General features: G+C 55.2%; 1 protein-coding gene and 1 long non-coding RNA gene across 7 annotated transcripts in view; one reads left to right on the forward strand and one right to left on the reverse strand.

Moving 5' to 3' along the window:
* NDRG2 (NDRG family member 2) overlaps positions 1–8,644 on the forward strand; it is a 9,113-nt gene extending 469 nt beyond the window's left edge. The window contains exons 2-18 of one of the 6 annotated variants that reach the window (XM_081830808.1): positions 91–133; positions 1,741–1,807; positions 2,531–2,611; positions 2,977–3,018; positions 3,280–3,385; positions 3,643–3,763; positions 3,948–4,010; positions 4,955–5,015; positions 5,224–5,310; positions 5,454–5,510; positions 5,693–5,796; positions 6,232–6,276; positions 6,568–6,619; positions 6,875–6,922; positions 7,173–7,208; positions 7,361–7,412; positions 7,655–8,644. In XM_081830808.1, the coding sequence (XP_081686934.1) occupies positions 2,537–2,611; positions 2,977–3,018; positions 3,280–3,385; positions 3,643–3,763; positions 3,948–4,010; positions 4,955–5,015; positions 5,224–5,310; positions 5,454–5,510; positions 5,693–5,796; positions 6,232–6,276; positions 6,568–6,619; positions 6,875–6,922; positions 7,173–7,208; positions 7,361–7,412; positions 7,655–7,821 (1,116 nt within the window). In that variant the 5' untranslated portion in view covers positions 91–133; positions 1,741–1,807; positions 2,531–2,536 and the 3' untranslated portion in view covers positions 7,822–8,644. Of the gene's footprint in view, positions 1–90; positions 134–711; positions 798–1,560; positions 1,605–1,740; positions 1,808–2,530; positions 2,612–2,976; positions 3,019–3,279; positions 3,386–3,642; positions 3,764–3,947; positions 4,011–4,954; positions 5,016–5,223; positions 5,311–5,453; positions 5,511–5,692; positions 5,797–6,231; positions 6,277–6,567; positions 6,620–6,874; positions 6,923–7,172; positions 7,209–7,360; positions 7,413–7,654 lie in introns of those variants that run through there. The other 5 variants (XM_006751732.3, XM_081830810.1, XM_081830809.1 and 2 more) reach the window with 5 other exon arrangements.
* Positions 8,645–8,771: 127 nt separating this feature from the next.
* LOC115938895 (uncharacterized) overlaps positions 8,772–10,046 on the reverse strand; it is a 2,338-nt gene continuing 1,063 nt past the window's right edge. The window contains exon 2 of the long non-coding RNA XR_014148561.1: positions 8,772–9,297. This is a non-coding gene — a long non-coding RNA (uncharacterized LOC115938895). The remainder of the gene's footprint in view (positions 9,298–10,046) is intronic.

Below are 10,046 nucleotides of genomic sequence, written 5' to 3' on the forward strand. Positions count from 1 at the left end.
CCCCCCCCCCCGCTCTCCTGCGATCTCCCTCTATTTATAGCGGCCCCCCGCATTCCCCGCCCCCCCCCGCCTTGTTTTCCAACTTCTCAGGGAGCAGCCGAGAGCAGGCGTCGGGACGCAGCAGAGAGAGGAGGTACCAGGACCCTGGGCACCCCGAAGTTGAAACTCCTGCGCCCCCGACGGTCCCCCACCCCTGCCCCGCTCCTTTGGTGCTGGCACACCTGCCCCTCCCAGCCGGCGAGACCCTCGCCTCCTCAGCGGCGATCCCCGCCCACCTCCTCCTTCCTCAACCTAGCTGTGTTTACCCGCGAGCCCAGTCGAAATCATGGGGCGTCAGCACCCTGGGTTCGTCTCCCCATTACCCGTCCCCACTACTGAGTCTGGGGGCGAAGGAAGGAACCACAGTGCGATAGGCAGATCCAGGTCACGGGTGGGGGCGGTGTTGAGGGCGGGCGTGGGGACCCCCCGCAGGACTAAGGGATCCCAGCACCCCCCACTACAGCCCGGCTGCGGGGGGGGATGTTGTGGGGAGCGCGAGCGGAGCGAGGAGGCACCCCGCAGTTTGCTTCCCTTAGAGTACCCCTCGGGCCCCCAGCACAGCCCCTCCCTGAGCGGCAGACGGCCTGGGGCGGGGTAGAGGGGAGGCGTGTTTACGGGGGGTCTGGGGCGGAACTGCAGGGAGCTGTCGGCCGGTGGGCGGGCTGGGGCGGGCCGGGGGCGGGTCTGTGGGGAGCCCAAGCCGGGCGGGCCGGAGAGTCAAAGGCAAGTGAAGGTGGAAGCGGCCGCGGCGGCAGCAGGTAGGGGGAGGGGCGGGCGAGGGGCCGCAGGGCCTGGATGGCGCCAGCCGCGCCGGTGGGCGGTTGGATCCCAATCCCTCCGAGCTGACCGCTCGCGGGAAGAGGCCCGCAAGGAGGGGGCGCTGGGCTGCGGCGCACAAAGGCGGAGGATCCGCGAGCGGCAGGGCGTGTTTGGGGCGTGCGCGAGGTTGTGTCCAGGGTCCAGGGCGCTCCTCGCCGGCCGCGCGAGGGTGTCGGTCCCCACGCGGACGGACAGCGTTGGGACTTGTAGGGACAGGTCCCGGGTGCCGGGTCCGGTCGGTCCCAGCCGTCCTACCCATCCCTTCCCAGCTGGCGCTCGGCCCTTGCGGGTCGTCGGGGAGGCTGGGAGGAGACTGTGGGGGCCGCCCTCCCTCCCCTTCTCCGCTCGCGGGACCCACACCGAGACTGGGTGGAGGAGAGACGCGATGGCACGAGGCTTTTTAAAAACGTTTAACTGGGACACAGTCATGCTCAGCTATCCTCATCTCCCTCGAGAGCTGTCAAAAATCTTGAGGATCTCCTAGTCCCCACTTCTAGTTTGCAAATAGGAAATCGAAGCCAAGGGAAGTAACTGAGTGGGCCAAGGTCACACCCTTAGCAGCAGAGCCGGGACTAGAATCCAGAGGTTCCGACACAAGCCACGCTCTTTCCTCCACATCAGCACTTCCTTCTCTCCTCCCCCAGCCTGGACTGATGATACCTGCTCTCCATGTTGCCCCGCAGGCCCCTCCAGCCTGTATTGATTCTAGCTGAAGCCTAGAGAAGACGTGTTCATTGGACTCAGGGGTACAGATTAGGGAGGGTTAGTGACCTGGGGAGGGTTGGTGACCCAGGTAGTCTAGATCTTGGCTGAGGCTTTCTGCCCCTAAAAGACCCAGCGTCTGTCTCCCATGTCATTCACCTCATTGCCTTGTTTTCTCAGACCCCAGAGCCAGGAGAAGAGAGAACCCTGACCCCTAACCACACTGCATCCAGCCAATAGGAGCCCAGTAAGTGACCCCACCCCCAGGCTGCAGGCTCTTAACTGCCGATCTGCACAGGTGTTCTGCTCCTCACCAGCCCCACTAAAGTTGAATGTATGCTAATTTATTCACAGTCGGGAGGGAGAGTCTTGGGAGGAAGGAAAGGAAGCACTGGGTCAGTTGGACACGGGTGCCCCTTGTTCTTTTTGTTTCCCTCTCCCCCTCTTGGTCATGGTACTCGGGTCATTTTTAGCCCCTTTCCATTTGAGCTGCTGACCTTGAGGCTTAGTTGAAGGTCACAGTTAATTGTGAACTCTGACTACTCAGTCCCTCAGTATCTTTGGCGTACCCAGTCACTGGGCCACAAGCTTCATCCCTAGCTAACTCTGGGAGTGTGGGGTGGCCCCTAAATATAGCCTGGGAAACCAGAGCTGCACTCCTGCCCCACCCTGGTATTTCCATCCAGGATAGGAGAGGGGGGTCCGGCGCTGTGGGTGTTGAGAGGCAGCCGTGGGGATGGCCAGTCGGAAGAGAAGTGGTATCCTGAGTCCTCTGCCACCAGCTCTCCTTCCCAGCGGCCTGGACATGGAGCTGGGGGCAGGAGAGGCTCTGTGTGGGTCCGGATGTGGTCTTCAGCTCTGGGGCCCTCTGCACCCTGCACTGTCCCGGGTTGAGAGAGGAAGCCAGGTGTATGAGATGGGCGGGCGTGGAGGCCACCTCCCCAGTCGAGGTGTTTCCTCATCCTGCCAGGCCACCATGGCGGAGCTGCAGGAGGTGCAGATCACCGAGGAGAAGCCGCTGTTGCCGGGGCAGACGCCCGAGGTGGCCAAGGTTATTAGTACCCCTGACTCCCAGGCCCGAATTCCAGACCTGCAGGCATCCCCCTCGCCTCCTGCCTTCCCAAACCCATAATCTCATTCTAACCCACAGCCCTGTTTTCTCCACCTATACCCATGTCTCTCCCCCATAGACCACAACGGGAGTTCAGGCCTTTGTCCTGTCACTGCACTAACCGTCATCCTCTCCATGTCTCTTTTTGTCATCTCTTTCTGTCGTTCGTCTCGGTTGGTCTCTTTGCCTACCTTTCTTTATCTGTGTCTGTCTCTCCATCTGTGACTCTCCATGGCTGTGTGTCTCTGTGTGTTCGTGTGTGTGTATGTGTGTATGTGTGTGTGTGTGTGTGTGTGTCTCTCCAGGAGGCTGAGTTAGCTGCCCGAATCCTCCTGGACCAGGGACAGGTAACAACTTGGGGGCAGTCCCAGGGCGGGAGGAGGGCTTCTCCTCTCTCCCAGTAAGGAGAGGGCTGCTACCGGACTCTTCCTCCTCTCTCTGCTCCCTTTCCTTCCATTCCAGTCCTTTCCCTTCCCCATTTCTCCTTTTCTAATTCTTTGTTCCCGTCTCCTCTCTTTGCCCCTCCCCACCCCAACTCCCCGACTTTTGTGGGCGTCCTTCTTCTGCCTCTTTTTCCTCTCACCTGATGGTGACCTGTTTTTCTGCAGACTCACTCTGTGGAGACACCTTATGGCTCTGTCACTTTTACTGTCTATGGCACCCCCAAACCCAAACGTCCAGCGATACTCACCTACCACGATGTGGGACTCAACTGTAAGGACCTGAGCTTCCCCTCCCACTCCTTTCTGGGAAGAGGCTGGTGGGAAGGGTAAAACCCCAAGGGAAGGGAAGGGTCAGCACGGGCGGGAAGGAAGGGTCAGCACGGGCAGGAAGGGAGCCATGTGGCATTTCAAGGGGGAGTTCTGTCCTGGTCTGACTATGGCATAATAAAAAGAAAGAGGGTGGGTTCTGACTTGGGGATGCTTTTCCCTGGCTGATTCTACTGTCGGGATGGTGGGGATTCTCTTTAGATAAATCTTGCTTCCAGCCACTGTTTCAATTCGGGGATATGCAGGAAATCATTCAGAACTTCGTGCGGGTTCATGTGGATGCCCCTGGAATGGAAGAGGGGGCTCCTGTGTTCCCTTTGGGGTGAGAATTAGCTCCCTCCCTCCTCACGAGGCTTCGCGGCATAGGGCAGGGGCAGGGAAGAGTGGACCAGGGGAGGAGGAAAGGGGGGACAGTGGAGACTCTGGTAGAGAGTGGGTAGGGCACCCTGAAGTGCAGGGCACCGGGGGCAGCTTGGTGTTTTCCTTAACGTTCTTCTCTTTCCTAGATACCAGTACCCATCTCTGGACCAGCTTGCGGACATGATCCCTTGCATCCTGCAGTACTTAAAGTGAGAGGCCTGGGAACCCCGCCAAACCAGAGTCCTCTGCCCGGCACAAGGGGGCCCTTAGAACTCCTGTGTCCACCAGGGTTCCTGGGCAAGTTGTGGTCTCTGGCCTAGATAGATCCTTCCTCCTCCATGCCTCCACCTGACTGTTGAGAAGAAGAGGGGTAGGTTTGGAAATGGACTTGAGTCAGCAGAGTAGTCCTGATGGAAAGAGGCAGGAAAAGGAAGCGGGCTCTGCGTGGCCCTGCTTCTTGGATCTGGAAGGTAGAGAGGAAGAGGAGAGGTGACAGAATCCCAAGGAGCCAGATAGACTTGTTTCTTTTCCTCCCACTTCCCCTCCTCCAGACACACACCTGGTGCCCGGGAGCTCTGGGTGTGAGGGAGAGAGGGAGAAGGAAGGGAAAGCCTGGTGAGCCTCCGTGGTATGCATGCTGCGAGCTGATGACTCCCGGGCTATGGCCCTGGCTCGGCTTTTCCTGGGCACCCGGACCCTGGGCAGCTCGGGTTCACCTTGTTGGCTCTGTTTCCCCCGTTCTCCCTATTGTTCACTGAAGTTGTGTCTTTTTTTTTTCCCCATCTTGCTTCAAGTTCCCTTCCTCCCGGTTCCTCACAAGGAACCAGGAACTAAAACAGAACAAGTTGAACTAGCTCCTGAGAATTGAAAATGGACACAGAGCTATGTAGGAAAACAGTGTCTGTTTGGTTGGTGGATGGGTGTTTCCTTTCAAGACACTTGCTTCCCAAGAGAGAGCTGAAGTAGATTTCGGGGACCTACACTGGCTACCAGTGTCAACGGTTAGCTCCTCGGCACCTTCCATTTTCGCACCCCTCCAGGGAGGGTTGCGTTCTGTCCTTTGTGCATGTGGCCGTGGGAGGGAGGATGAGGATTCTGAAGGGCCCAAGTTTTGGACAGCAGGGCCCATTAGATACACACGTCTCTTTCACAGTTTCTCCACGGTAATTGGAGTCGGTGCTGGAGCTGGGGCCTATATCCTGTCACGATATGCTGTAAGAGATTAAAAGAAAAACCCAGACAAGGGAAAGGCAGGTTTAAGGCCCATGGCAGACTGAGTAGGAGAATATTGTTTGCTAGTGTGTGTTTGTGGGGAGGACTTGGGTATAAGGGTGGGGGGCAGGCCCCACTGGCTGGAGCTCAGCGGGAAGGGAATAAGACCCTGCCCAGCCTCTGATTTCCCTTCCTTCTGTTACTCCTCAGCTTACCCACCCAGATACAGTCGAGGGTCTTGTCCTCATCAACATTGATCCCAATGCCAAGGGTTGGATGGACTGGGCAGCCCACAAGGTTCGGAGGGGCCTGTGTGTTGAGGCCTAGGTTGGGGGGCCCCCTTGGGAGGGGGAGCGGAACAGGAAAGATGGGTCACTTTTTAGCCTGGGTCTCTTCTCCTCATAGTATCCTGAGCTTGCTCATCTGTCCTTTTCTCATAGCTAACAGGTCTTACCTCTTCCATTCCGGAGATGATCCTTGGACATCTTTTCAGCCAGGTAAGTGGTTGTGGAAGGTGGAAGAAGTGGAGGGGACCGGCAGGAGCCGGCAGGGACTTGAATGCTTGGGGTGACTTCCTTAGATGGGACGGGATCTGGGCAGGGAAGAAGGCTTGCTTCTTCTCATCCAGTAATTGGTGACTTCTTTTCTCAACCCTGTCTCTCCCTTGGCTTTCCTTCAGGAGGAGCTGTCTGGAAATTCGGAGTTGATACAAAAGTACAGAAATATCATTACACACGCACCCAACCTGGAGAACATTGAACTGTACTGGAACAGCTACAACAAGTGAGTGCGTGGCGTGTGTGCGTGCACATGGGAGAGAAAGTTGTGGGTCACGGGGAGGCGAGGAGGGGAGGGAAGTCTGGGAATCACACGGAGCAAGGACGGCAGGGTTTGGTGTGCAACTGGGGCAGCTGTCGGCCAGACCCCCAATGGGATGAATTGTAAGGAGCTGTTCCCCTTTTTCTTATTTACTTCCCTTGGGTTTTTGGATTCCTTTCCTCTGCCTTCACTGCCCTCCAGCCAGGGACCTGGGGTCCAAGTGACCACAGGGATTTGAGGCCTGCCTGCCACCTTCCCCTTTGGTTCCCACTTTTAATTATTAATAATTGACTATAATTTTTGGGAGGAAGACCGCTTCCTCAGGGAGGAGATGGCTTCCATCCGGTTGGATAGCATGGCCTGCCTAAAATTCCTGCTCTTCTTTGAACCCCTTTCTAGCCGCCGAGACCTGAACCTTGAGCGTGGAGGTGCTGTGACCCTCAAGTAAGACTTTACGAGCTAAAGCTTTGCCTCTCTCCCTGGATCTTGCCTAGGTGCTTACATTCTTTAGAAGAAGGAAAGTCTTTTAATAGGGAATTTTCTCGTCACCTCCCACCCTATCCCATGAAGTAAATCGCACCTTCTAGTCTTCCCCCTTTGGGTTGTCTTGGAAGGGTCAAGGGGTTCAGAAGCCTATTTCCTCTTTGGAGGCGAACATTTTCCAGCTGCTGTTCTGGGAGGCCGGTGGGGGAATGGCAGGGGCTCACCGTCTTCTCCCTGACACTGTGCCTGTAGGTGCCCTGTGATGCTGGTGGTAGGAGATCAAGCACCCCATGAAGATGCAGTGGTCAGTAGAGAATTCTGGAGTGGGCGAGGGAGGGTTGGAGTCCTCGGGTGGTGGTCAGAGGGGTATCTTGCCAAGAGGCAAGCTCTGTTTGGAACTGGGAGAGCGACCGTGGGGCCTAAGAGGTTGATTCCTGGTAAGAACGAAATGGGTATAGGGCTGATGGGAAAGGAACTGGGATCTGGGTCCCTGGGTCCCTTGGAGGGGAGAGGTCGCAGGGAGTATAACGTCATTCATTCAGCCTCCTGCTTACACCAGGTGGAGTGTAACTCAAAGCTGGACCCCACCCAGACCTCTTTTCTCAAGGTCAGTAACCCTACTCCAGGCGCTGCCTGACTCCTGGCCCCCTGTCCGGAGCCATAGATCCTCTTTAGATTCAGCTTCTAGGCCTTCAAGGTCCTGCATAGGAAGAAGTGGGGTGGATAAAGAAAACAAACCCTTAGGGCCTGGAGTGGGGAAGCTAGGGAAGAGAGACCCTTTCCTATCCCTTGGCATGGCTGCTTGTATTTATATCTGTATCACTTCTTCTGGATGGCTGTCTCCATCTCCTGGACAGATGGCCGACTCTGGAGGTCAGCCCCAGCTGACTCAGGTGAGTACCACTGTCCTCTATGAGATGGGATATTAATGGCACTGAAGTATACACTTTTCCCCTTACCCCACCCCCAACCCGCCATGGCCTTGGGCTCCAGCTCAGCTTCGAACCTCATCTCACTGTCCCTGCTGCTCATCTTACTTCCACAGCCAGGCAAGCTGACCGAGGCCTTCAAGTACTTCCTGCAAGGCATGGGCTACAGTGAGTATGGGGGTCAGAGGCTATCATGAGAGCAAGCAAGAGATTGCTGCACAGTCGGAGGGATGGGCACTGAGGGGGAGGAACCATTTCAGGCTAGTTCTGGGACTTACCACCGTCTGCCAAATCACTGACCCCCTCCCCGCCGCCAGCCCCATTTGTCACTCTCGTCTCCCCACTCGGAGTTGCCAGCCTCTCTTTCCCACCTCTTCTCTGCCTGCCTGCTTATGCTTCTGTCTCCACAGTGGCCTCATCCTGCATGACTCGCCTGTCCCGATCGCGCACAGCCTCCCTGACCAGTGCAGCGTCCACTGATGGCAACCGGTCCCGCTCTCGCACCCTGTCCCAGAGCAGCGAGTCTGGGACTCTCCCTTCAGGGCCCCCGGGGCATACCATGGAGGTCTCCTGTTGAATGACCTTTGTTGCCCTGGTGTAGGACCCAGCCCTCACCTCCCCCAGCACTAACCTGGGAGGTGCATAGGGCACTGGGCCAGAGGAAGGGAAGATGGGCAGATCATGTGGGGAGATGACCTTGATCTTTGATTGCAACCCTAACCTTGACCTCTAACCTGTGATTCCCCTCAGATCCTGGGAGAGATGTTCTAATATCTCTTAGGGACCCAGACCCCTAAATTATCCCTCTCCCTCATTTTGGTGTTAAGGTGGAGAGGGCCTGTGTCCCCTCTCCATAATCTAGGTGTCCATAGATAAGGGATAAGAGGTTGTTGTAGTTGCCGCATGGTGCCTCCATCAGACTCTCCCTACTTATCCCATTGCAAGGGTAGGGGACTTAGGGCTGGGACTCCATTCACCAAAGCTGATAAGGCTTTTCATTAACCCTTCAGATCTCTGAAGAATATGGGCCTAAATGAATGTGTGTCAGAGGAGGCTTGCTGGTGGGTTAGTGGTCCTCAGGATGGGAGAGAAACATCTGGTGTGTGAAATGGAAGTTGGAATGGGAAGTGGTGGGCAATGAACAAGTATGAGGGAAGGATTGGAGCTGGGGCAATAGGAAGGGGCCTGGGGCCATTGGCTGCACTAACTTTGGTAGCTGTCTAGACAGTGTGTGTCTAGAGTGGGAGGGGGAGGGAGCTAAGCTGGGGCAGGGCTGCTTGGGGCTTGGCATAGGGGTGGGAAGGGCTATCTTGGGGCTCTGCCCACACTGTGTTTTGTGTGGAGGGTGCCTTCCTGTGTCCCACAGCTTCTGCTGTAACAATAAACTGTAGAGGAACTGAGCACCAGTCTTCTTTGTCTGAATATGCCTGCATTGTGCCCCTTTTCCCAACCTCCCCCATCCAGCTCCCATTCTCTTCGCAGATATGGCCTGGATACTTCACAGAATGTGACCACATAGTCAAGGGCCCCTATTCCAATAGGATGGTATTGTCCTTGATATGGATAGTATTTCCAAGTTTGGGGAGGAGAGGAGCTACTTAGGTCTTACAAGACTTCCTTACTAGTTATGGATCCTTGGGAAATGCCGTAGGATTTCAGAGATGGCACCAACATCATGATCTTAAGAAGGAAGTATAGAATGCTGACTTAAGTGTCCAAGGACATCTTGTGATCACCTTCCTGCAGAATCCTCCCTAGGGAGCACCTAGATTCCATTTTAGATGGTTCATTGCGATGAGTAGACCAGGTCTCACACAGTGACTAGAGAGGTTGGATTGCTCATAGTTGGTCCCAATCCGAAGACTCCTTCAGGAGAGTAACAGCACAAAGGAGGATTTCCTCTAAGGGGTCTTCCTCCCCCATGAATCCAAGAATTCGGGGTGTTCATTAGACTATGTTTGCGGTTCTCTGAGAAGCTTTTCAACAAGTATGCACAATACTCATCAAGAGGACTTCAGATACTCTGTGGCTGTTGCAGGCTGATTCTTGGGCTCTTGGGGCACAAGAAGTAAAAAACGAGAAGGCACTTTAGATTGTTATTGATAAGAGTACCATGGATGGAGTATTACAAGGTCAATTGCTGGATTACTTTATAGAACCTCCCCAGACAAGGACATGCTTTTCTCAATGAAACTGAGCTGAGGACTAACGTGGCTTGATGTCTGGTGCTGACACACTGACATGGAAGTGAGGCATGGAATATGTTATTGACTCTTGAGCATTTCATCACTCTCATAGGACTGAGTCTATTTTAAATGCAGTAGGCCAGGATCAGAAGGGGGCAGGGGTATTAGGTGACTCGCAGAGTTCTAGAGCTAGTTATTGATGGCAAGGGTGTTGGGTGACCACATGCAGGGCAGGCAGCAAAGAGTGCTTAAATGCCACCCTAAAGAAAAGAAATAGCATAATTGGAATCACTGGACCAACTAGCTCCTAGTTAAACAAAACACGAGGAAAAGGCAAAGAACTCCAACGAGCATCAGCCTTGACCAGCAAGAGGTGCTATTGTGAGGGGCAGTTGGCTGGTTCAGTCCACAGAGCTTGAGACTTTTGATCTCGGGGTTGCGAGTTCAAGCCGCATGCTGGGTGTGGAGCCTACTTAAAAAAAAACAACAAACAGAGGTGGTGTTGTTGTGCATTATGGAGGGGAAGGCAGGTCTTCTCAGCACATTTGCCTGCACAGAGAACACTGTTGGCAAGGTAATCTTCAGAAGAGGGAGGGAATGATATTTATGCGTATAC

This window comes from Leptonychotes weddellii, chromosome 9 (genome assembly GCF_054177405.1).
Source record: "Leptonychotes weddellii isolate Sample4059 chromosome 9, ASM5417740v2, whole genome shotgun sequence".
NCBI lineage: Eukaryota > Metazoa > Chordata > Mammalia > Carnivora > Phocidae > Leptonychotes > Leptonychotes weddellii.